Genomic DNA, 24,596 nt, shown 5'->3' with positions numbered 1-24,596 from the left:
TAACCAATCTACTGACAAAGCTTCCCAGAGCCCAGCACTTTCTCCACTTCTCTGCCCTACTCACACGCTCCACCCTCTGAACTTGATTTACTTAGGGACAGGGCCTCTTGTTGCCCACACTGGTCTTGAACTCCTGATCCTACTGTGTTAGCCTCCTAAGTGCTAGGATAACAAACTTATGCCCCATTCCTGGCTTTGTTTTATTTATTTAAAATTTTTTACTTATTTTTATTTTCTGTGTATAGGTGTTTTATCTGCTGGATGTCTGTGTACCACATTCCTAGACATGATGCCCACAGAAACCAGAAGAGGAAGTCAGATCCCCTGAATCTGAAATTATAGACTGGGTGTAAGCTAACATGTGGATAGTGAGAATCAAACCTGGGTCCTTTGAAAGGGCAGCCAGTACTCTTAACCACTGAGCCATCTCTCTACTTCCACCTGGCTTTCTTTTTAATTTTAACGGCAGGCTCTCACTGTTACCCAAGTTTGCCTTGAATTCATCTAAATCCTTCTCCTTCTGCCTTCCAAACTCACATAACAGGTATACAACTCTATCCCTGGCCCCGTCTAAATTTATTTAATGGATTAAATTTATTTATGGGTGTGTGCATGTCTGTGTGTGTCTAGGCATGAGAGTATGCACATATATCAAAGACAGCATTGGATCCTTTGGGGAACACAAGGATTGTCACATGGTACTAAGATCTGACCTCTAGTCTTCCTGACTGCCTAGCAAGTGCTCTTAACTGTTGAGCCTTTCTCCAGCCTCTCATTTCCTTTTTTAATGCTAACATTCTCAAAATATCACAATACAATCACCAAAACCAGAAAACTAATTCTGGCAGGTTATTCTACTTAATACACAGGCCCCACCAAGTTTGACAAACTTTCAAAATGAACTGCTCAGCCAAGGATGCAAACCAGGATCATATGCTTGCACTGAGGCAGCCTTATTCTTTTAATCTGCAACAGTTTTTTAGTCTTGATTTTTATGACTGAACATTTTTGGAAATTACGAACCCATGATTGTGTAGAATGTCCCTTTATGTGCATTTGCCTGCCTATTACACTCAGGTTACCCATCCAGAACAAAGACATCACAAAGGGATGCCATGATCTTTTTTGATATACAATTCCAACTCATTCTTACTGGTGCTAACTTTGATCCCTCAATTAAGGTGGCAGCTGACAGGCTTTTCATTATAAAATTCTCATGGTCCCTTGAAATGAATAAAAACTGTGGATCTTTTTTCTCACTTCAATTTCTGAAATGCTGTTCAAAAGAACAGCTTAAATCTCACTCCCTTCAAGTTTTCCTAGACTTTCAATGTCTCATTTCTCCATAACACTATAACCTTTTGCACTTTCATCAGTATTTTCTGCCCCAAATGCTATTTAACCATTACTCTCACCAACAACTCTACAGTTTACAAGCAACAAAAACTAGAGCATGGGAAAGCACTGGGGCCTCAGGGGTTAAAGACCTTGATTCATACCTTAACCTCATCTCTAACAACTGTGGGACTCAGAGAACTTACTTTACCTCTCTATGTATTTCTTCGAGTAGAAAAATTGAGTGAATAATCAAAGCATAAAACCTTTTAAAGGCACCAAGGTGATGGCTCAGTGGGTAAAAGCCTTTGCTATGAAACCTGAGTTCAGTCCCAAAAACCCACAAAAAAGCCAGATGCAGTTGCACAAGTGTCCATAATCCTAGAAGGCCAACAGGAAATGGGAAGCAGAGGGATTCTTCTGCCACTCAGCTAGCCTGGTGTTGACAGTGACAGGAGACCCTATCTCAAAAGAGGTCAAAAGATGAAGACCAAATCCCTAAGGCTGGCCTCTCACCTCCGCTTACATGCTACAGCACACCTGCACCCTCACTCACTACACAAAAACATGCACTGAAACACACACACACACACACACACACACACACACACACACACAGTATGATTAGCTGGGCATGAACCCTCACACCTGTAATCCTACATAGTGAGCTAGAGGCCACCCTGAGTTATGAGAGACCCTGTCTCAAAAAATAACAATAGCTGAATAGTGATGGTGGTGCACAACTTCAATTCCAGCACTTGGGAGGCAAAGGCAGATGGATCTCTGAATTCTGAGTTCAAGGCCAACCTGGTCTACAGACCAAGTTCCAGAATGATCAAGGCCACACAAGAAACCCTGTCTTGAAAAACCAAACCAAACCCAAACAAACAAGAAATACATCAGTGTTGGCCAGCATAAAATGTGGCCATCCCTGAGCTCATTTGTGCCCACCCTGCTAGTACCCCAGGCAGCCCCTGCACAAACAGTAACAATAATGTTAACTGAGTAGAATGTTCAGGTTTGAAATCCTGCTATTTCTTGTAGTCGACTGAACACCTTAAAGAGATATGCTGAGTACTGACTGTAAATAAAATACAAAATTAGAGTGCTAATCATTGGTAATTAAATGTAAATCGTTATGAAAACTGATTATATGCATTGCTCACTTCTACGAAGCTACCACACTTACGATCATTTCATTCTCCCAAGACTCCCATCAAGTGATGGCACAAACTTTTTTACAGAAAGTTGCCTATTGAACAAGCCACACGCATTTCTGCCCCAGGATCATGGTACTTGTCACTTTGGCTATTTATACCTTATTAACACATTTAACTCAAGTTTCTCTTTTAATATCACCTATTTGTCACCATTCCCCCATATACACCTGCCAAGCCCCCCTTACACTGATCTGTGTGTTAAGGTGCTTAGGATCAAATCCTGGGCCTTACAGCCTACCAAACACTCAACCACTTAGTTATATCCCCAGACAAAAAACAAAGCCTTTGCCTGAATAATTCTTGGGGAATTGGTGTGTAATTTGTTACTGATACGTGTTAATAGAATCGAAGCAAAAAAAAAAAAAAAATAGTGCATAGCACAAGACAGTCCTTCAATAGGCCCTCAACAAGTTTTGTTGGGGTTTTTTGGAGGGCGGTGAATTAATGACAAATTTTAGTTAAGCAAAGCTAGTTTCTAAATACTAACCCTGCATCTTCCTGCTACCACGCAGATTCTCAAAAAGCCCAAGCTTTTTGAACCATATTTACGGCTAAGCCTAGGCTGGCCTTGAACGTGCAGCAATCTTCCTGCCTCGATCTCCAGAGCGGGAGAAACAGGCATTAGCCATCACAGTCGGCTAGGGTGCCGAATATTTTGAAGCTAGAGAAAGCATGGAGGTGAAGGAGGCACCCATGGAAAGGGGGAGTGGCAGGGGTCTGGGTCAGAACGCCACCTCTACTTAGGGACAAGATTTTAACCATTCAGGGTGTCGAGGGAACCCCGGAATCATCGGTGTGTGCGTGTGTTGGGGGGGGGGAGTCTTTCATTCCCTTTCCCACACCAGGCTTCAACTTAGCCCTGTGTGAAGCGAAAGGGATAAATACTATATAAATCGCCTTTTCCCAAGCGCATGATCTCTCGCGTCCCAACCTCCCAGCGCACCCTTCCGGGGCCAGCTCACCCGCCGCCTGCTCAACCGAGCGCTCCTGGTCCGCAGCCTGAGCCCGCGCTTCCGCCGCACGCTGCGACAACGCCGGCGCCCGGCGCCAGGAAGGACCCCGAGCGCGTCGCCCGCCCGCTTCGTCTCGGAGGACACCCTCTGCCTGAAGAACAGCCTCGAGGAATGCTGGCCTCAGAGACAGAAACTGGAAAGACCACCTTGTCGATCCTCAAAACAAAGCGTGAATTGCTCCAAAGAAAAGCAAGGCCGAAGGATTCACGAATCTAATCAGGCGCCTTGGGACACCCTGAAAGGGAGGGCCTTCGGGCGAGCCACGTGGGCAGGCTAGTGGAGCCGTTGCTAGGCGACAACCGCTTTTGGGAGGGCGACACACAGGTGTTCTAACTGATCGGGGATTTTACCCCGGAGAAAGCAAGGGGTCCAAAACTGGGGCTGCTGGGTGAGGGTCTAGGGACAGAGTAGAGGGAGTTGTTTTAGTCATTCAATGATTGGGGAAGGATTAGAACTTGTCCGGGAGGTGGGCGGGTGGTGGGAGTCTCCGCTGCTCCCGAGGCTGAGCCTGGAGGAAAGATCGATCATGAGCCCAGGTGTTTTGGAGAGGACAACCTGGACTACATAGCGAGACACCTCCCCCGAAAAAAAAATGAATGGATACGATGTGAGACACTTGAGTCCAATTGCTGGCTTGCTAACACAGCCCACTTGGCATTCCACTTTCCCTCGTTGGGGTAGGGGATGGTGGTGAAGTTGCTTGTGGACCAGCACATTTCCTGCCCTAGGGCTGATCATGAGTGAACTACGAAATCTTGCTCTGGCTCACCAGGATTCTGAGGTAGAGCGGGTCTCTTAAGTAAATGTCAGAGCTCAGACGGGAACACACATACCGGGAGGCTCAGAACTTCCGTGGTAGGACGGGATATAATGCCCACACACCACACAACCTGTGCCTGCCGCCCTCTGTTGGTCAGGGATTTGGGGATGTAGATCATTTTTCCCTTCTGCCACTTTTCCTGCTTGGTCATTGATTTTGGTTTAGGTGAAAATATTTTTTACTCCATTTAAAATAGCGAAGTGTGAAACTTTGTCCTTGAACTCAAGAGTAACTTATAATAAGAGTTCTGCTGTGTGTGTGTGTGTGTGTGTGTGTACGCGCTCCTTTGTGGCAACAAGGTGCCATAGAGAAATCCTATATGAAAGAATGAAGTTTCAGAATTCTGAGATCTAAATGCTTTCTCAGCTGAAATGCCCAGATTACTTGCTTTGTGACCACGCTGAACATCAAACCCAAGGGTCTTGTACTCGCTAGGCAAACTTCTTCCACTGCTGTGCTAGCCCTTAGCATCTAAAATAGTGTTAGAAGCAGAGAACAAAATTAAGACTTCAGACTGGAAGCTTTCTGATCTGTTTTCTGTGAGAAGCCTTGAATGTGCCTTCACCGTGCAATTCCATTTGATCTTTAAAGGAGGAAACTAGACTTCTGTAGCATTCCAGGATATGTATCAGATTGCTTTGGGTTGTTTCGCGTCCTGGAAAAGAATCCCAAGGCATCATCTTTACCCTGATGCTGAACCTCTGCTGATATGCATTCTTCTTGCCTTCCCAGGCCTTGCCATGGAAAAGAATGATGCAATCAACTTCAAGGCTTTGGAGAAAGAGCTGCAGGCTGCACTTGCTGCTGATGAGAAGTACAAAAGGGAGAATGCTGCCAAGTTACGGGCAGTTGAACAAAGAGTGCCTTCCTATGAGGAGTTCAGGTTGGCTTGCAGCTGTTTTCAACAGGCTCTTCTGTCCTGGTGGGCTTCAGAAGTCCAAAGCACAGTGTCTAGCCCATTTGAAGTCTTCCGTACTTTTAGCAATCTATGCTACTGTAGTAGTAGTAGTTACCCTATTTCCTGTAAGTAAGCCCAGCCAAATAGCTGCCCTACATTTAGAGAAACATTGTTTCAATCTCTGTCTTTGACCCAGAGGTATTGTCCTTGCATCACACCTGAAACCTCTGGAACAGAAAGACAAGATGGGAGGAAAAAGAATTGTGCCCTGGAACAGTCACACTACTAGGGAAAGGACTTTTCAGGAGGTAGACACTGAAATACTCCAGGTAGGTGCCAGCCAGCCTCTTCGACCCAGCAGGATTTCTCTGTGCTAAAGCTATGACTCTGTCTTTTTACAACACATACCACTTCCTTATGTCTCATGGAAGCCAACAGAAAGAGATTTTTTTTTTCTGAATCTCAGAACAGCAATCAGATGATGGGACTGAGTTGAATTGGGCTCGGCAATCCTCTAATATTCCTTCTCAGGTGGGTGGTAAATAGTATTGTGAGTCTGTGGTGGTATGGGGGAGGGCAGCCTGTCAGACCCTTTACACTGACTTTGAGTTCCTTCTTCTCTGCCAGAGATTTACAGTAAACTCCCTCTCTTTTATCAGGGCAAGCTCTGACTTACTCTAAAAGGCCAAGAGCAATGTTTCCTTCCTCAGGAGGAAAACCTCAGTACAAAGGAGACCTCCAAATCATAGCCTGGATTCCTTGGGAGGGTTTGGGCCCCCCCTCCCTCCTGCATCCCCAGTTCCCTCATCTGAAAATGGGGCCACAGAGACCAGCCTTCCCAGAGCTCAGAGGGCAATTACAATGCTAAGATGAAAACTCATAACGTCCCTCCCCATCACAGATGCAGAGTGGCAAGATGAGCTCTGGACCTGTTCCATTTTGTTATGCAGGAGAAATCACCCTTCCAGCCTGCAACCTCTGCAGAGTTTTACCGGGATTGGCGGAGGCACTTAAGAAGTGGGTCAGAGCGCTACCAAGCCCTGCTTCAACTTGGGGGCCCCAAGCTGGGCCACCTCTTCCAGATGGATGTGGGCTTTGGACTTCTTGGGGAGCTACTGGTGGCACTGGCTGAGCATGTGAAGCTAAGTGACCGGGAGGCAGTACTAGGGATTCTGCACAGCTTGGCTAACACTGGGCGATTCACCTTGAACCTGAGCCTGCTGAGCCGTGCAGAGCAAGAGAGCTGCCAGCTCTTGTTTCAGAAGTTGCAGGCTATGGGCACCACCAGACCCATGCAGGGGGTGCTCAGCATGGAGGAGCCATCTGCTGGGCTACAGGGAGAAGAGGGGCTCCTGCAGGAGCTGTTAGGTCTGTATGGAGTCCACTGATAGGACTGGCTGCCCTCAGCATTCCCAAGTGATCCCAGAAAACATTTTTAAAGACTTGTTTTATGTGTATAAGTGTTTTGCCTACATGTATGTATATCCACCATATGTGCGCCCAGTGCCTGAGGAGGCCAGAGGATGTGGGAGTCTCGGGAAGTATATTTACAGATGGTTATAAGCTTCCATATGAGTCCATATGAGTGCTGGAATCAAACCAACCCCAGGTCTCTGGAAGAGCAACCAGTTCTCTTAAGCACTGAGCCCCCTTGGAACGCATTCTGTGGTGGTCATCTTGGGGTTTCTGCAGAAGTATTGAAAGAACTGTTGTGAGCAACCCACACCCATTTCCCTTTTCATGTGGGCTTGCCCACCTCTCCAGCCCATAATGTCATCTCTGTGGATGCCCAGGGTAGCCAAGGGCCCAGCTGCTTGAGAGTGTTTTGCTACCTGCCTTTCAGAGTTTGCCACGTCTGTAGCCTTGAGAGGCCGGCATGTTTACACTAAATTGTGACCACACAGAGCTTCCTCCTGTGTGTGTGTGTGTTGTGGGGGGGGGAAGCACTGATCATAATTCTTAACCAGAATATTTATAACCCAAAGCCAGTGAATGAACAGCCAGTCAATAATAAAGAGAGGTCCTTGGTTCGAGATGCAGAATGTCCCCCCCCCCCAGAGACCTAGTTCTTTCATAGGTTGAGCCTGGGAAATCCCCAGTCCATCAGCTTAGGTCTGGCCAGCATCCTGAATGATCAGCTGTGCAAGAGAGGCTTCTGTTATCTCTCAGATTGATAAAAGGATATTCTCCTGGGCAGGCAGGGCTAAGTGCATTTACAGCTCATTCTAGTGTCCCTTGACCCATTCTCTTAGTTGAGTGCCAGTATTCTAGAAAGGTGAAAGAGTGCTAGGTTCTAGAATGATCCCACCCCCGAGATTGGTCCTGGTGTGTTAGAACATCATCTTGTACATCAGCTGGGAATAAATTGCCTTTCATCTGGCTGACTCCTCTGCAGTTTCTGACTTCTTTTTCTGATTGTTTGACCCTTTCTTTATGTAACAGCCTCCTCTCAGTATGATTTCTAAAAAGCCATAGGTTTTTCGCGCCTTGGGTTCTGCCCTGACTCCTTGAGACCCTCCTTCCTACAAGCATGAGGCTGGCCAACACCATTGTGCTCCTGTGGGCCTGGGGTAGTCTCCAAGCCTTTGAAATCGTGGAGAAGGAGGACATTTTTCAGAAGACGCCCTGCCCGGCCTTCCTGATGTTTGATAATGCTGCCTATCTGGCTGACATGAGCTTTGAGCTTCCCTGCCACTGCAAACCCGAGGATGTTTCAGCTGTGGTCTGGTATTACCAAAAGCACCTGGGAAGCAGCCACACTGTAGTGCTTACAGACTTCGATGGGCGGTTGCTCACAGAGGCGGCCCATGTTCGAGTAGGCAGCAGCATGCTGGTTCGCTTCAGCATCCGTATGTTCAGCCTGTTGGTTTTCCGGGCCCAGCCAGAAGACTCAGGTCTATATTTTTGTGGCACCCGTAATGGGAACTATTTTTATGCCTATGATGTGGACATCCAAAGCAATGAGGGAATGGTAGCCACCTTCAAGGACAGGGGCCAAGAGCCATTGCCAGACGAATACTATGGAAGCCTCCATGTCTTTACTACCTTCTGGGAGTGGACCCCCTGTGACCGTTGTGGGGTGCATGGGGAACAATGGCGCCTTGGACTCTGCTACCTGCAAAACCCTGGCCTCTCCCCTCGGTACCTTAAGACACTGCCTGATGTAGTGTCTTGCGGCTCTCGGGCTGTGCCAAGAAAACTGTGGATCAAGACCAGGTACCATACACCTGAGCTGCTGATTCAGGGCTGCCTAGTGTCCTGTGAGAAGAGGAATCGGATCCAGAAGGGTGTGCTGACAATCTACAACTATGTGTCCAAAGTGGGCAGCCGGCCCTGGCTGCCTCAGGTGCCCATTCAATTCCATCAGCAGAGACTAGGCCATGGCCTCATCATCTCTTGTCCAGGGGCCCGGCCAGAGCATGCTGTGGCCTGGGACAAAGACCATCAGCCCCTCTACCGCACACAATACCTAAAAGGCGTCAACAGGTCCATGAGAGTGTTCATCGACCATGGCAACCATCTCCACATCCGCTTTACCCAGTTGAGTGACCGGGGCATTTATTACTGCTGGCGGCAAGGGTTGAGAATCGCTGGCTTCAGGTTGGGAGTGACATCTCGAGGACGCTACCCAGCCTCACTTTCAGACCCTGAGACTCGCACCGCTGTGGAACTCGCCCTGATAGGCTATCTGCTCATCACAGCGGTCTTTGTCACCATTCACCTCTGTCGCTGCTGTTGCTACTCATTTCGCTGTTGTCCCAACTTCTCCACCCATACCCTTCTCCAGCTGTGAAAAGCAGTTATGGTTAATATGTTTGTTAAACGATATCAGATGCTTCTGGATGGGCACCTTGGGCTGGGACACATGACAAGGTGACGTACAAGTCTTTTATGTACAACTTGCTTCCCTGTTTCATGGAAGGGGCCTGGGTCTAATCTGGAAAGTGGAGAAGCCTGAGGGAGGTCAGAGGTCAGAGACTGAAGTCAGGAGGAGAATGGACAGGTACGTGAGTCTTCTCACTTGATGCTCAGGTTGTAGGAGGAAGTAAACTGACACCCATCAGGTCACCCATCAGCGTTGTTGGCACTGAGGGTGCTCTGCCCTTGAGGACTACTCCTGGGCCCCAGTAGAACTGGATGGGGTGGGATGGAGAAGAAAGGAAAACTGAGGCACAGCTGAGTCTTTCTCTGCTTCCAATTGTCCTGGGAATAGCAGAGCAGCGGGTGGGAAGACGAAGGTTATGATGGGGCCAGAAATGGGTGCGGAAAATGGAGAGCCAACACAAGACTTTCTAGAATGGTGGTACCCAGGCTAGGGAGTGGGGATGAGAAGAGGTCTGGAGCAAAGGCCATGGCACCAGGGCTCTGTAGGAGGTGGGATTTGATAGGGGGCTGCTGCAATGGAGTGAGGATCCCAAGACTATCTGTAATAATGAGCAAGTTGACTCCTCTCACGGTCCTCCCCAGCTTCTGAACAAATCAGACCCACTCTGTAGAAGGCTAGCTATGATGTCTTTATTTCTTCTTAGTAAAGGTCACAGCAGAGGTTGGTTAGCAGAGGCAGCAAGGAGTGGAAGGAGAGGGTACAGTATCCTAGGAAGAGGATGGGGCCCCACTTTCTTTTTTGACCTTAGAGGGGAGGAAAGAACAATGGAGTTGCTCTGGTGTGGAAGGGTAGTCCCAAGTTGCCTCTAAGCAGCTGGAACACAAGCCGGTCTGCCAGGCTCATGCCTCAGTTTCCCAAATTGTTAAATAGGATGATGCCTAAAATATAGGTAATATTAGGACTATGCATAGGAAAGGACCCAGGCCCCTTGCTTGAATAACAACAGCTAGTAATTATGGGATGGAAAGCCTCAAAAGGATGGTTGTGGTTTCATCAGGATTGCGAAGCAGCAGTCACGGGCAGAGAACTGAGTGGATGGGGACTATGCAGCCAGGAATAGACCTTGACAACTGAGACACAGCTGGACACAGCTGTACCCTGCCCAATGGACAGAAGTCCCTTTTTCCTGCTTCAGTGTCTTTAGGAGAATGAGTCATTTCCTTGATTCCCAGGACTCAGAGCCAAGTGTAACTGGTTGCCTACAACTTCCAACTCCAATGTCCAAATCATCTGTGCGGGTGCTCCTCGAGCCCGAGTAGGGGAGCCTTCCAGGGCTTGACCTCTGCATCTATACTTAGGGGCCAGGCACCCCACCTTTATTCCCACCCAGTACTACCTCCTTCTCCACTTATACTATAGATCCCCCCAAGCGCTAAGACCAAGTTTCCACGCGCTCACAGGCTGCCGAGCTCAGTAGGGCCGAGACACGAGTCATCATTCTGGAGGGCTCTTAGGTCTACCTTAGTGGCCATTCCAGGTAGTATGTCTGCCCCACCCACTCCTAGATCAGTCAGGGCTATTCCTGAAACCTAAGTCTTTGGCTAGAACTACTTTGCCTTGGGACCTCCCCTTTCTGCCTGACTTTCTGTTTTCCTCCAGCAGCCTGTGGAAACTCCAAGTCCAATTCCCAGAGACCACCAGCTCTGGCAACTGTTTCCATAACAACAAGGATAAAGGAAATGATTTGTTAAGGCTCCCTGCTCTGCCCAACTTTCCTCTTTCCAATTCTAACCCAGCTGCTGGCCCCTCCCCTCCTGACTGCCCCTTTGGGGTGAGTATCCTGTTAGTTGGAGGTTCAGGGCATGTACCATCTGTCAGGCTCAGTAAGAACTGAGCCCCAGGCAGCAGACAGGCATAAAAACAGAGGGAAGGGGAATAGTGGTGTGGATGGGAACAGGACTATCTGAGGAGGAGTTCTGGGCCCTTCACACTGTATGGCAGGAGCCACCAGGTGGACACACCTCACATCACATCCTTGTGTTCCTGCTTGGATTCCTTAATGACCTGCAAGGGACAGGGAAGGTGCACAGTGCACAGTTAGGGGCTGACACAGCTCCCAGACCCACCGTGCTAGGCTATGCATCCTGAGGCGAGTCCCCAATTGTCCTGAATCTGTCTTCCCTTGACTGACATTGTAATTACATCATGCTGAGGTCCAATTAGGGTGAGAAATGCCACTTGTAAAGCATCTAACACCATTCCTGACACTACAGCACAAGAGTAGCTATCTCTGCTGCCACCCCAACATGCAGAGAAGGCCATGCATGCTGAATCTACCTCCTAGTCCCACTCTTCTCCAGAAAGTTCCGGTAAGATTTGAAGGCCTTTTCTTTCCCTAACTGTCCCAGTCGGAGTTGAACCATCAGGTGGCCTTGGTACCCAAACTGCCTTTAACACCCCACCTGAGGAGGCATTCAAGGTCAGTCCCTTTTTCCAAAGCTCCATTGGGAGCTTCCCCCCCCCCCAGTTCATTAATAAGGGCTTTCCATGAGCTAGTCCCTGGCTTTCTGCAGTCTAGCTTCAAGAACACCTGGGGCAATCAGAACCTTTCCTCACCTCACCATCCCGCATCTCCACTGTCTTTACCACGATGTTCCTCTTGAGGTGTCCTTCTGATACAGACTTGGTGTCCAAGCTGGTTTCTGCAGGTGCGAGGAGAGGAGGCCTCCATGGGCTCTTGGGATACTAAGCAGCCTGACCTGTGCGCATCTTCCCCATCATGCCCCCAGGGTCACGAATGCAGGGCTATCTAACTAGGCAGGGAGAGCCTTGGTTTGTTCAAAGTGGCTGGAGACTCCCATCTGCCCCCCAGCATAGACACATTGCTGGCCTGTAGCTTTCTTGACCTTCTGTTTTGGCACCTGGATTCCTGACAACCAAGGGCTGCAACGACGTAGAACAAACAGTGCTCTAACAAAAAGTGCTCTCGGTGCCTACTTCTCTAGGAGATGGCGACGGGGCAACTAACTAACGTATGTTAACATGTGGCACAAATTAGTGATTAATATGTGTGGGACCCTCCCGTACCCCTGCTTTCTCCTGTCACTTCTCTGACTCTAGTGACCCTTGACTGTCTAGCATTTGGCACTATTACCTCTACCTGATCAGCACGATTAACTTTCTAATGCTGAATTACATCTTGAAATATGTACGGCCAATATTCCAACATGGAATCCCCCCCCCCCCCGGTATCTAAGAATCATTTAAGGGCCACATACCAGTAAAAAGTAATTTGGTCCACCACCCTTAGAGAGAAAATTAGAACATGTCACACTCACTAATATTTAAAATGAAGAGCAGGGAACATAAAGCTTTATTCACTATAAGAGCATCAGTCCAGAGGGAGCTAACCCTCTGGACTGAGTCAGCATGAGTGAAACAACAGAGCCTTGGGGACCCATGAATCAAACACAGAGCTGGCCCAGAGGCACTGCAAGACCCAAGGGGACCTCCTAGTGACAGAAAAGAGGCGAGGCAGAGGCTGGCATTTGTTCAGCAGGAACATCTGCTCCCCGGGACAAGCCCCCTTTAACATAGGCTAGCTCTGTAAGTATAACCTAATTACACAGAGCCAGGACCTGGGCTGGGGACTGAAGCTTCTGGGAAAAGGTCCCAGAGGAGGCCTGGGAGGGAGGAGGCCAAGAGGACTGGGGAAATAGGCATGGTGATGCTCACTCCCTGCCAAGCTGGGGAAATGCACCACTGAAACGCAGGCATCTATCTAACCGAGAGCTGGCGGGGCTCCATTTACAATCTGGTGAGCCTGTATTGGAATAACTTGTACTGTGAGCCTTTTGAGATGCCTTGTGACTTTGTAGCCTTCCCCTTCTTTGGTGCTTTTGCCCCCTGTAGTGACAAGCAATTCAAAACAAAACAAAACAAAAAAACAAAATGTAAAACATTGAGAAGGGCAGTGCTTGTTCATGGCTAGTAGGCCTGGCATCAGTGAGACCTCACTGGTTCTGCAGGGGTACAGTTAGGGGATGGGGACACAGGACACAGTGAGGCAAGCCCTAGGATGCTGTGCTCCGCCCAGAATCAGTGGAGAGTCATAAAGGCTTCCAAGGAGAACTTGGGTCCCTTTGCCCCCAGGCCCCAAGAGCAGTCCACAGGCATGAGGGAGGAGGTGGGAAATCAATACCCTTTCCCACAAGGCCACACTATACTGACCTCGAATCTGCAGGTTGGAGAAAGTTTGTACAGGGATGGTGATGCTGAAAGACAGTGAGGGATGGGGATGTTGAGGCTACCCTAGAAGATTCCCATGTCACAGCATTAAAATTTCAACATCCTTTGCCAGGCCAGCCTGACTCCTACTGCCCCCCCTCAGCTCTTTCAGACAAAGGTTTCTCTATGCAGTGGTGGCTGGTCTCAAACTCAGAGAGATCTGCCTACCTCTTCCTCTCAAGTGTTGGGGTTAATGCCATCACACACACACACACACACACACACACACACACACACGGGCAGAAAGGGGTGTTGGATCCCCTGGACTGGAGTGTTACCTACCTGACATTGAAAGCCATCATGTAATCCTGGGCATCTAACCCCTAACTACACAGCAACCTCTCCAACCTCCACCACCTAATTTTCAACCCAGAAACCAATGCTCCCCTGGAGCTGGAAAAGTCTGCAGGGAGCGTGTGTGTTATCTGCCCCCACAGAATACCTCCAGGAAAGAGAATGGAGGCTTGGGGAGATGGGAGGGAGGGAAAAGTCACAATAGCTCCAAGGATGCAGAAGGAACCCATCAGGCCATGGGAAGTCCCATCTTTGTTGGCCAACCTTGGGAGTGAGCCTCTTAGTTTGGGGGAATAACTTAAGTCCTCAGCCTTGAAACTTAATACTGGTTGGATCTATCTGTCTGCTTGCCTGCTTGCCTGCCTATCATCCATCTATCTATCTATCTATCTATCTATCTATCTATACCTACCTACCTACCTACCTACCTACCTACCTACTCACCCTTCAGTCATTTCTTGAATACCTATTGTGCCTGCCTTAGGCTGGACTCTGGGGGGTGGAAGGGATACAAGGCTACTGGAGTACTAAAGGGAACAAGAGGAACTCTAAAGAGAGACAGCAATTCCCTAGAACTGAGATGAGCTCACCGGTTTTCCTCTCCCTCTAGCAATTTCCTATATGTGGCAATCTCGATGTCCAAGGCTAGCTTGACATTGAGCAGATCTTGGTACTCCTGCAGGTGGCGAGCCATCTCCTCTTTGAGACTTTGGCCCTCCTCTTCGAGGCGGGCGAGCGCCTCCTGGTAACTTGCCAGTTCCCGCGCGTGGCGCTCGTCTTGTTCACGCATTTGCCTCTCTAGGGACTCATTCTGCCGGATGGAACCGACTGATCGCTTGGCTCAGTGATTCGAAGGGGCTCTGAGCCCCACCCTCAGCCCCCTACCCCGCCTCCAAAATTTCAGATCCATTTCTCCCTTTACCCACCCCTCATCCCAGCCTCAAACCCCACCCCTCACCCCCCATCCCTTCCCCTTCCAGCAACATCTTGAGTGACCATTCGACCAGTGGTCCCTGCTCGCGCTCGCGCTCACCGTGCTGCGCAAAGACTCCAGGTCGCAGGTCAAGGCCTGCAGTTGGCGGCGATAGTCATTAGCCTCGTGCTTAGCCTGGCGGAGCAGCTCTGCATTGCGGGAAGCAGCATCTGTGAGGTCTGCAAACTAAATCGAAAGAGGATCTAAGTTGAAGGGAGGGCTGGAGCCTCCCATTGGCACAGTCACAAACCAGGTTGCTGCCTGGGGATAGGCACGGTCTCTGGAAAATCAGAAAAGTGGGGTCGACCTCAGGCCTCTGCCAGGAGCAGCAACTGTAACTGAAGGATTTATCGGGTCTTCAACTTGCTCAGGCTGTCACTGGCTTCAGCAGCTTACACTGGGCTGGGTGCCCTGGGCCAGCGGCATTACAAGCCTGTGCATTTTCTGTCTCAGGCCTCTTCACAATGCTGTTCTCCACATGTTCCCTCTTCTCTTGAGTCTCTAAACTGCCTGTTTACCATAAGCCCCTGTTTCCCACAGTCTGTGTAAAGTCTGATATCGCCTTGACCAAATAAATGTTTGTATCTGAGGAGTACCCGGCACACAATATATGTTCAGGAACACAGGACACAGACTGGCAGAGGCGGCAAAAAGGCAGGCTCTCAAATGAGATGAGTTAGAATTGGAAACTTTATCCCCTTTTCACTTAGGAGCTGTGTGATGTTGTGAAAGCTAGTTAACCTTTCACCTTGCTGGTTAAAGAGAGTAGTAGCAATAACGACGAGTCATTTGGGAGGTCAGAGTGCCTGTATGGTCCTGGGCAAGTCACCTCACTTCTCTGAGCACGGCTGGTCACCTAGATAGGTTATTTCCCAAGCTCCCTTCCCTATTCTCCAATGTGGTTCAGGAAGGGCTGCCTGGAAGAAGCAGGCTAGCCCCACAGCTACCTTGGACCGATACCACTCCTCTGTTTCTTGCATGTTACTGGTGGCCACTGCCTCGTATTGAGTTCGAATTTCTCTCAGGGCCGCTGTGAGGTCTGGCTTGGCCACATCCATCTCCACGTGGACCTGCTGTTGGGCCAGCTGCTCCCGGAGTTCTCGAACTTCCTAATAGGGTAAAAGAAGGGGTATTGAGTGTTATCTCAGGCCCAGGCTGCAGCTGGGCCTCTCCCAGCATCACACTTCTGCCTGCCCAGATATGGCATTAGCTCAGGGAAATGGGGCAGCTTTTACTGGAAAAAGTGCAAAGCCTAAGTTAATGGGCATGTGCCATTTAACCTTTAACCTTAGCACGTGGGAGGCTAGAGCAGGCAGACCTCTAGATTTTGAAGCCAGTCTGGTTTATATAGAATGTTCCAGGCAAGCCAAGGCTACACAGCGAGACCCTGTTAAAAAGTAAAAATAAAAACCCTAAGGTATGGAGTGAGAGTCTGAGGACATCTTCCTCCCAGGGCTGCATAGTCAGGAACCAGGCATGAATATGTCTAGGCTCTGCGGTCAGAGGACAGAGGTGTGTGTGTGTGTGGTGTGTGTGTGTTTGAGACAGGGACTCACATAGACCAGGCTGGTCTCAAATTTTCTGTGTTGCTGAAATTGACCTCGAACATTTTGAGCTTCCTACCTCTACCTCCCAAGTGCTGAGATGTGCATCCCCATAACATGTCCTCAGAGTTTTCATGGATGTCTCACATCTTAGAGACAGGCCGGGAAGAGAATGAAATCAGACAGGCTATATGACTTCTGGGTGGTTTTTGTTTGATGGTTTGTTTTGTTTTCTGTCTCTGAGATTCAACATCCTCCCTGTTGTGAAAGGAGACCATGAGAAGGGCTCAAAGAGCTGATGTAGGGGAGAAACCAAAGACCTGGTCTTGTGCTTCTCAAAATATGGTGGTGCGGGAGGGTCTGTGTGCACTTTCCAGGGGCAGTAGATTCTGGAAAAGATCTCCCTTAGTCTCTCTGCCTTCACTCTTTCGTTTCCTTTCTTTCTGACAGTTGGTTTCTCTGTTTCCCTCTCTGAGTATCTCTCTGTCTCTCTGTCTCTCTCTCTGTCTCTCTGTCTCTCTCTCTCGTTTGCAGTTTCTTGTTTGACCTCTGACCTTCTACCTGGCCTCACCTCCTCATGGATCTTCCTCAAGAACTGGATCTCCTCCTCCAGTGACTCAATCTTCCTCTCCAGGTCCAGACGGGCCATGGTAGCTTCATCTGCCTCCTGGAGGGGGGAGAGGGCCTTTTGACCCCAGAGCCCATCCCACTACAACCTCTAGTTTTCTTCCCCCTCCTTGTGAAGGGTCAAGTTCAGGGCCTGTGTCTGAGTGAGCAGCCATTAACCCACCTCCCCGACATGTCCCCACCCATCCCTCCCATCTCTCTGACCTGTCTGTAGGCAGTCAGGTTGTTCTCAGCCTCCAGCCTCAGGTTGGTTTCATCTTGGAGCCTGGGATAGGGGACACAGTATGGGCTTTAGGCTTTCCTAAGAACTCTTATTAGATCCCTGCCCCAAACTCTCTGGAAGTGACCATCATAAAACACTCTCACAGGACCCACAGAGTGGCAGGAGAAGTAGGAAGCCGAGGGCTCCTAAACAGAGGCCCTGGCTGAGGGAGTAAGCAGCGGAGAAGGGCTTCTGCCCTAACTCATTACTGAGGTGCCTTATCGGGCTTGGTGCACCTGCTCATGCTCACAGAGGCGCATCCACCACCAAGTGCACACTGCACAGAGGCCAGTGCCCTCCTGCACCAGAGGGACACATGAATGTCCACCACCAAGTGCACACTGCACAGACGCCAGTGCCCTCCTGCACCAGAGGGACACATGAATGTCCACCACTCAGCAAAGCACCACACCCTGGTGTTCCACCCCTGGCCACTATCTTTTAGGACAGGTTGTATCATGACCTCTCCTTCACAGCTATGACAATGAAAATGACTTTCAAAAGCTAGTGGCAGACAGTCGTTGGGGTTCTGCACCCAAGCCTGCCTACCCGCCCTTTCTTGCATTTCCTATATTTCAGAGCCCAGGACTTCCTTGTGGACACAGACCTTCACTCTGACCATTCACAGTGCCAAATGAATGGAAAAGCCGAGCACTTGCTGGCTGGTGCCCTTGCTACCCACAGCCTTCCCCACTGTGGAGGTGTCCGGAGTGCCCAGCTCCCTGACAGCAGACGTTTGGGAATCAGAACTCCGTGATCTGGTCTCTCCCTGGCTATTCCCATCGTATTAAGGAACAAAGATAGCTCTCCCTTTCCCAGGCATGGGAAAATGCATCAGCTGGGATGCCCAGCCCTTGCCAGAGTCAGTACCCTTCCTTATAGGCATCCCTCTCGGTTTAGTCTGACTGCTCTCTAGCCATTTTCCCTGACCCTCTCCTCACTTCTGCCTCAGAGTGCCGAGGTCCTGTGCCAGATTGTCCCTCTCCATCTCCAGCCGGGCACTGTTGGCAGTAAGCTGGTCCAGCCGCAGCCGCAGCTCCCGCAGCTCTGCCTGGTAGACGTCGGCCAGTTTGGTGGGCTCCTTGGCGCGAAGCTGGTTCAGCTCAGCTGCCAGAGCTTTGTTTTGCTGTTCTAGAAAGCGGACTTTCTCGATGTAGCTAGCAAAGCGGTCATTTAGTTCCATCATCTCAGCACGCTCACTGGCCCGAGTCTCCTTGAAGCCAGCATTGAGAGCCCCGGCCAGGGAGAAGTCTACCCTAGCAGGGAGCGGAGGAGGCATTCGAGCCACAGAGAAGCGTGGGATGGTACCCAGCTGGCGGCTGGGACCCAGGCCCCTGACCACCGTCTCAGAGGAGACATAGGAGCGACGTGCAGAGGTGATACGTCTTCGCTCCATCCTGCCCTGCTCCTGCAGGCTCCTGGGATGTCAAGGCTTTATAGAGGAATGGGCCTGAACTGGCTCTGCCCTGACTTCCTGGCAGCACCCCACTGAATAGCCTGAGGGGGTGGAGCTGGGCCCCAGCCCAGCTATGGAGAGAGCTCCTCTCATCCCACTGAGGTCTTTGTACCAGAGTCAAGGTTTCCCTGGGCACACCAGCGTGGCTTCACCAGTGATAAAGAAAACCCCCTTTCTGGTAAGACAGGTCAAGAGAGGGCTGGAGCGGCTGAGGAAACAGCTCAGCCCATAAATCGCTTGCCTGTCAAGCATAGAGACCCAAGTTCTAGTCACAGAATGAAAACAAAAGGCCAGATTTGATGATACATACTTGTAACTCCAGTGCTGGGGAGTGAAAATCAGGAGGATCCCTGGGTCTCACAGATTAATTGGTGAGTTCCAGGTTCAAGGGAGAAACGATGTCTCAAACAAACAAACAAACAAACAAACAAACAAAGGGCAACAAAGCCTGAGGAACAATACCTAATGCTGACATCTGGCCTCAGCACATATGTGTCCACACATGAACACTTATGCAGTGAACAAACATGTGTGTAGGTGCACGCGCACACACACACACACGCACACACACGCGCGCACACACACACACACGCACACACACACGCACACACACAGAGCACGAGCTGGATTGGGTGAGCTGCCTCCTGCTCTTAGAGCCTATAAGCCAGGGCTACCCTCGCTCTGCACTTCTCCATGGGCCTGTGAGATGCTAGGAACTTGAAGAATCTATCCCCTGCCTCCAGGATTATCTTATATTATAGTTTCCTGCTGTTTCCTATTCCCAAAGGATGTCCAGTCCTCTCCCAGGAACCCTGCCATCCTGTCTTCTCATTCCTGGAGTTCAGAAGTGAAGGGTTGGGGTTGGGACTCTCCCTGTGACTCGAGGGTCCACCTGGGCCTCTAGCTGTGTGTCTAGGGGGTACGACAGAAGGAATGCATGAGGATCCTAATAGAATAAGATAGCAGACCTCCTTCCTGAGCTCCTCTTTGCCATCTTGTCTAGCCTGCTGGGTCATTTCTTCCTGGTCCAGCTTTCTTTTGCTCCCCCTCCACTCCACCCCAGAGCCTGGCCCCTGACAGCTCCACAGAGTAGCTATGAATGAGTTGGCTGTACATGCTGGAATTTTTATTTTTGTAACACCCTGTCCCCCTGATCACCCCTCATTCTCCCAGGAGATTTATCTTTTTTCAAGTTCCCACACATCAGGCCTCTGGGGGATATGTAGGTCTGGGAAACCAGAATTCACCATCATCAGTGGTGGGGAGGAGGCTGTTGCCATAAGACTTCAAGCCTCTCTATCCCCTCCACTCCGGTCCCTCCCAGGCGCCTTAGCCCATCTGTGCCCTTGGGCTTCTGGAAAACAGACAGCTCAGCTCCCCCCTGTTTCCCTCTGTCCATGCTTGAGCTTCTGATCCCTACTCCAGGACACTTGCTGAATAGAGCCTTGTTCTCTGCCACCAGTGAGGGAGCCATACAGCAAGGGCAGTCCCAAGGGGGCTGGGCTGCTTTTATCCCAAGATGCCAGGATGTCAGCCCCTGGTGCTGTACAAGCTCCCAGCTCAATGGACTTCTCGGAAAGCACCAAAGGGGGCCTGGAGTACAGCGGAAAGCAGGCTGTGTGCCCACCACTGACCATTGTGTCTATGCCAAGGTGAGTCATTCCCTGGGCACATGGAGGAGGGGTGGCCAGTTCATCACTGCCAGGTCTCCCGCTTACATACAATGCCTGGCTGCTTTCCCCCTCCCACTGCTCAAGCCAGTTCAGACCCCTGAGCTCCTGTCCTAGCAGCATCCCTTACTCCATACCAGGGACATGGTATTCATTTGAGCATGCAATGGGCTGAGGTTCCCCCAGCGAGTCCCAGCAAGGAGAGGGAAGGAGCCCCTTAAGACCTAGCCATACATTCCCCCATCAAGGACAATGGCATAGTAAAGCAGATCTTGATAGAAATCCCCAGCAACCTTTAGGCAGGATCTCATCGTGTCCCGTGGAACTCACTATATAGATCAAGCTGGTCTGGAACTCACAGCAATCCAATTGCCCCTTTGTGATTAAAGGCTTTAGATACTCTGCTAAGCTGGGATGCTAAAGAACAGGAGACTTTGAAGGAAGAGCCTTACTAGAGACCAGCCTTTAACTCAGGACACATCTCAGAGGGTAGGAGAGGCCTACCTTTCTAGGTCTAAACAAAGTAGTTCTGGAAGGAAAACAAATAACAAGAGCAGGAGAGGTTTGACAGCAAAACTGGAGAACCCATCCTATTTATGTGAGTTTGTTTCAGTACCAGCCAAGGAGACCCCCAGCCTCTGCCCCTCGGCTCCTTCCCTGTACCCCGGATGCAGGATCAAGTTCCATTCTAACCCCACTGGGCTTTTGGATCCTTGCTATACTCTCTCAGGGGTCTTTGTGCATAGAGACAAAAGGAAAACATTCAGGGTTGCACTTGATGTGCAAACTTTCATTACTGGTGTTTTTATTATACATTCACTGTAGAGAAATCAGAAAATACACATAAGCAATGTAAATATTTAATTAGCCATAGTTTTGCCACATGCAGATAAACACTGCCAGATTTTTCTGCACATATAAGTGCATTTTTTTTCAAAACAGGCCCATACTGTTACCAATTATTTTGTAATTTGCTGTTCCTTCAACAATATGTTGTGAACATCTTTATGAATCAATAACCATTTGCCTACATCATCATTTTAACAGCTGCATCGTTTTCCACTTTATGCATTCATTTAACCAAGCCCTGTTGCTGGCTGGCGCTCTAGCCAAGTTCCCAGCCCACTCCTCACCATACTCATGCATATCTGCCCCAGATAGGCACGGTAGGAAAATAGGCAGGCCCTCTGCCCTCCCAGTTGTCACAGGGATTCCCATCCTCCTAGCCTGGCTCAGGCCTCACCCTGGGGGTTACTCCTTTTCAACTTTCCCAAGCAGAAGTCTCCAACAAAAAAGCCTCAGGCCAACCTCCAGCCGACTTTTAGACTCCACCACAGGGTGCTGCCGGCCATGGAGACAGATGCTTGGAACCCCACTACAGAGTCCACAGCCAAACTGAGCCCTGCTTCAAGTCAAAGCGGGGTTAAGATGGCTTCCTTGTGTACCTCTCCCTGTATTAAAATCTGACAGATGAGCTTTGCTTACAGGGCAAAGCCTCAATGCCTCCTGGGAAAATCCCACTTTTGCTCTCAGCTCACCTACACAGTGCCATTCGATCTGAGTGTCACCTGCTGCCTCTGCTTGTACACCTGCCCCTGCCCAGTGCAAACACAGCATGGCGGCAAGATCAAGCCTGGCTGACCCCTTCCCCTTGTGCTGCCTGGACGAAGGGAATGTGAGCCCTGCGGCCACTAGATGGCAGTGCTTAGCTGCCCAGGTCCGGTCATCGAAACAGTGGAAGGAAATAGGGTTTTCTAGAGGCTGGTGGTTTTCTAAAGTCCACATTTGTAACGCCCAGCTGGCCATTCTGTTTTGAGTTTTTCTTCACCACCCACCTCCGCTGTGACAGTGGCCTCTTGAGGAGAAAGCAACACTTTGGCTCCTCAGGGGCTGTGAAGTCTTGGATGATGCAGGAACCATCACTGAATCTCCTTCTCCAGATCTGTGAAATGAGGACTCACCTCCCAAGAACACTGTGAGGATAGAGTCAGTGAGAGACACTGTTGACAAACCATTTTGAAATGCCTCCCAATTTCTCCACTTACCGAATGCCAGTGTTTCTATGCAGGCTGGGCCAGGTGGGACAGGAACTTGAGTAAGGGCTGCCAAGTCCCACAGCGTCTATTGGGAGTATGTGAGAGCCTTCTAAGAGAGGTCACGTGGCATTGTGGATAGGACCAAGGAACAGCAGTGAGTAAAGAGAGTGGGAGTCAATGTCATTTACTCCTAGACTTCTAGCCGTTGGTGGCTTCAGGTCCTACAAGGGGACATAACTAGGTTTTTGTTGTTTGTTTTTGCCTCAAACTTGATATGTATGTAGCCAAGGATGACCTTGAATGTCTGATCCTCCTGCCTCCACCTCCTGAGTGCTGGGATGACATGTGTACACCAGCATGTTCAAACCCAGGACATCATGCATGTTAATTTGGCAAATACTTTGCTTACACCCACAGTCGTCCAGCCCAACATGTAAATCTTCTGAAACTGTGTGGTGACTGAAGTAGATGTTGCCCCCCAACTCTCTTACCCATCCTCCCCCACCCCCATGGCTCTGTTCTCATGTGCCTTCCTCCATCCTTAGACTTGAGGCTCATGACTCCTGCTGATACCTTTTGTGCCTGGCTCCCCTTGTACCTCTACCTGAATCCCCCTGGGGAGATGAGCTGTGTTTCCCCCTGCAGGGGGATGCTAGGATCTGTCTTCCCCCTCAGAACAGGATCTACACCTTCCAGATTAAGGTACCACGGGACAGGGCCAGCTTCTTACCAACTGAGACTTCTGCAGGTGGGGGCTTCGGTTGGAGGGGGCCTGCCTTGGACCAGGGGCCATTCATCTCCCACTGTAGCCTACATCCAGCCAGGTTCTGCTAATCAGAAATCAGTTCCTGTGGCTGCAGAATGACCCCAGCCTGGACCCCAGAGTCCCTTCTTCTTCCCTCTTGGGTCAGCCTCTTCCTGTTGTTGGAATCAGCATCTCATTCATTTTCACAGATTCTGGGGCCAGGCTGCTGAGGCAGGGTTAATAAGCTCAGGCCCTTTCTCCCTCGCCTCTCCCGGCCCCAGCCAGAGCCTCTTCAGCTTGTCCTTTAGCTCCCAGGCTCCAACCCTGAGATCTGCTTTTTAATTGCTTTCCCAGTCTGCTTTGCACCTCCCCCCCCCCCATTCTCCCTCCCCCTCCTGCCCGATTGGACCCCTCTGGAGTGAGAGGCAGGACTAGATGTGACCCTGGTGGGAGAAGAGGGCTGACAGTCACCCACTATTTGCAGACTGGCAGTTCTCCAAGAGGATAGGATGGGTCAATAGACAGGGCTGTGTTGAGCAGAGAGCCATGAGGCTTAGTTGAAACAGTCCTCAGACTCCTGGGTGTGAATCTGTTCCCTTCCTCCCCTAACAATATTCATCCCCAATTGTCCTGGATGCCTCTTTACTATGGGAAGCCAGGCATGGTGGCACTCCAGGGTAGCCTGGTCTACATAATGAGTTTCAGGATAGACAACACTACATAGAGACCCTATCTCAAACAAACAAACAAACAAACAAACACAAAAGAACTGTGGAAGAGAAAGCAGCCATGGCTTAAATTCTACCTGGAACCAGGTTGCCTCAAGCAGAGCCAAGAGCCAGGGAGAATCTGGAGACAGGTGACTAGGGCTCTAGGATAGAACTCATGAATTAGCTGCTTAGGAGATTCCCCGGGTTGGGATGCCCAGAGGGAGTAAGCTGAAGGCTGCATATAGGGAGAACACAAAGACTAGGCCCCTCCCCTTGACAGTCTTCAGCACTGAAGGTAGATTTTGCTGTTCATTCAGCTCCAGGAATAGGTGCCATCCCTTTTCTGTCACAAAGGTTTTCAGCTCTTTGCCACAAGCCTGGTTTTGTGAACTGGGTGGAAATGTGTACCCCAAACGGCAGGTTCAGATCCAAGTTTCAGAGGGGGTGGCTACAAGGAGTGTGGGGTGACGGGACTTTCTACATTCTCAGAAGCAGGGCTGGGAAGAAGCAGGGAGAGGGGGTGTTAGGCCAGGCTGGGTCCGTGGTGGATGGAGAGGCATTGATTACCATGTCTTATGGATGACTCCATGAACGAACAATGCAATTTCAGAGTCTCATCGCCCATGCAAGTCAGATGGAAGCTGGATGTCAGCTTGCTGCCCCCTGCAGTCCCTGCCAGCCCTGACTGCCTATGGCATGCAGGACACCAGGCAGCCAAGCTCTCAGCCGACCTCCCGTGATTGAGGGCAGGGGCCACACGTGCTTAGCTCCATCAGCCCAGTGTCTTTGTACATTTTATGGGTCACCCGAGAGCACACTTTGTACCACAGAGCTGCAAATGTTTGCAGAGGGAATGGCTGGCTGCCGAACATCCTTGTCA

The 24,596-nt window shown here is 50.0% G+C and overlaps 4 protein-coding genes across 6 annotated transcripts in view; 2 read left to right on the top strand and 2 right to left on the bottom strand.

The window, feature by feature from the left end:
- Nucleotides 1-3,676, bottom strand: part of Eftud2 (elongation factor Tu GTP binding domain containing 2) — a 38,574-nt gene extending 34,898 nt beyond the window's left edge. The window contains exon 1 of the mRNA XM_051177813.1: nucleotides 3,518-3,676. The gene's annotated coding sequence lies outside the window, so the exon portion shown is untranslated. The remainder of the gene's footprint in view (nucleotides 1-3,517) is intronic.
- A 140-nt stretch (nucleotides 3,677-3,816) lies between these two features.
- Nucleotides 3,817-6,689, top strand: Ccdc103 (coiled-coil domain containing 103). Of its 2 annotated transcripts, none has more exons than XM_051177844.1 (4): nucleotides 3,817-3,956; nucleotides 5,121-5,271; nucleotides 5,483-5,615; nucleotides 6,237-6,689. In XM_051177844.1, exons 2-4 carry the CDS (start codon nucleotides 5,129-5,131, stop codon nucleotides 6,672-6,674), a joined length of 714 nt encoding a protein of 237 aa, XP_051033801.1. In that variant the 5' UTR covers nucleotides 3,817-3,956; nucleotides 5,121-5,128; the 3' UTR covers nucleotides 6,675-6,689. The 2 variants fall into 2 exon arrangements, with proteins under 2 accessions (XP_051033801.1, XP_051033800.1); XM_051177843.1 differs by having other exon boundaries at nucleotides 6,234-6,689.
- Nucleotides 6,690-7,816: 1,127 nt separating this feature from the next.
- Fam187a (family with sequence similarity 187 member A) lies at nucleotides 7,817-9,084 on the top strand. The gene has a single exon (XM_051177841.1). The coding sequence runs from the start codon at nucleotides 7,817-7,819 to the stop codon at nucleotides 9,077-9,079; it is 1,263 nt and encodes a 420-aa protein (XP_051033798.1). The 3' UTR covers nucleotides 9,080-9,084.
- A 1,952-nt stretch (nucleotides 9,085-11,036) lies between these two features.
- On the bottom strand, nucleotides 11,037-18,530 carry Gfap (glial fibrillary acidic protein). Of its 2 annotated transcripts, XM_051177837.1 has the most exons (9): nucleotides 18,041-18,528; nucleotides 17,042-17,102; nucleotides 16,782-16,877; nucleotides 15,614-15,775; nucleotides 14,727-14,852; nucleotides 14,284-14,504; nucleotides 13,343-13,386; nucleotides 11,729-11,814; nucleotides 11,037-11,176 (listed from the first exon to the last, which is right to left on the bottom strand). In XM_051177837.1, the coding sequence occupies exons 1-9, from the start codon at nucleotides 18,493-18,495 to the stop codon at nucleotides 11,135-11,137; spliced, it is 1,293 nt and encodes a 430-aa protein (XP_051033794.1). In that variant the 5' UTR covers nucleotides 18,496-18,528; the 3' UTR covers nucleotides 11,037-11,134. The 2 variants fall into 2 exon arrangements, with proteins under 2 accessions (XP_051033794.1, XP_051033795.1); XM_051177838.1 differs by lacking the exons at nucleotides 11,037-11,176; nucleotides 11,729-11,814 and adding an exon at nucleotides 12,845-13,018 and having other exon boundaries at nucleotides 18,041-18,530.
- Between the last annotated feature and the right edge of the window lie 6,066 nt (nucleotides 18,531-24,596).

The sequence above is a fragment of the Phodopus roborovskii genome, unplaced genomic scaffold, assembly GCF_943737965.1.
Source record: "Phodopus roborovskii unplaced genomic scaffold, PHOROB, whole genome shotgun sequence".
Taxonomy (NCBI): domain Eukaryota; kingdom Metazoa; phylum Chordata; class Mammalia; order Rodentia; family Cricetidae; genus Phodopus; species Phodopus roborovskii.
Note: the sequence above shows the minus strand (reverse complement) of the source record. Positions and strands in the feature narration are given on the sequence as shown.

Excerpts from the sequence above, each read along its gene's own strand:
- Ccdc103 (XM_051177843.1), top strand. The coding sequence starts at position 5,129 with ATGGAAAAGAATGATGCAATCAACTTCAAGGCTTTGGAGAAAGAGCTG. Across the intron at positions 5,272-5,482 it reads CCTTCCTATGAGGAGTTCAG|AGGTATTGTCCTTGCATCAC; the intron begins GTTGGCTTGCAG and ends TCTTTGACCCAG. Across the intron at positions 5,616-6,233 it reads TAGACACTGAAATACTCCAG|CAGGAGAAATCACCCTTCCA; the intron begins GTAGGTGCCAGC and ends CATTTTGTTATG.
- Fam187a (XM_051177841.1), top strand. The coding sequence starts at position 7,817 with ATGAGGCTGGCCAACACCATTGTGCTCCTGTGGGCCTGGGGTAGTCTC.
- Gfap (XM_051177837.1), bottom strand. The coding sequence starts at position 18,495 with ATGGAGCGAAGACGTATCACCTCTGCACGTCGCTCCTATGTCTCCTCT. Across the intron at positions 16,878-17,041 it reads ACCTGACTGCCTACAGACAG|GAGGCAGATGAAGCTACCAT; the intron begins GTCAGAGAGATG and ends TCCCCCCTCCAG. Across the intron at positions 11,815-13,342 it reads CTCCAACCTGCAGATTCGAG|AAACCAGCTTGGACACCAAG; the intron begins GTCAGTATAGTG and ends TCGCACCTGCAG.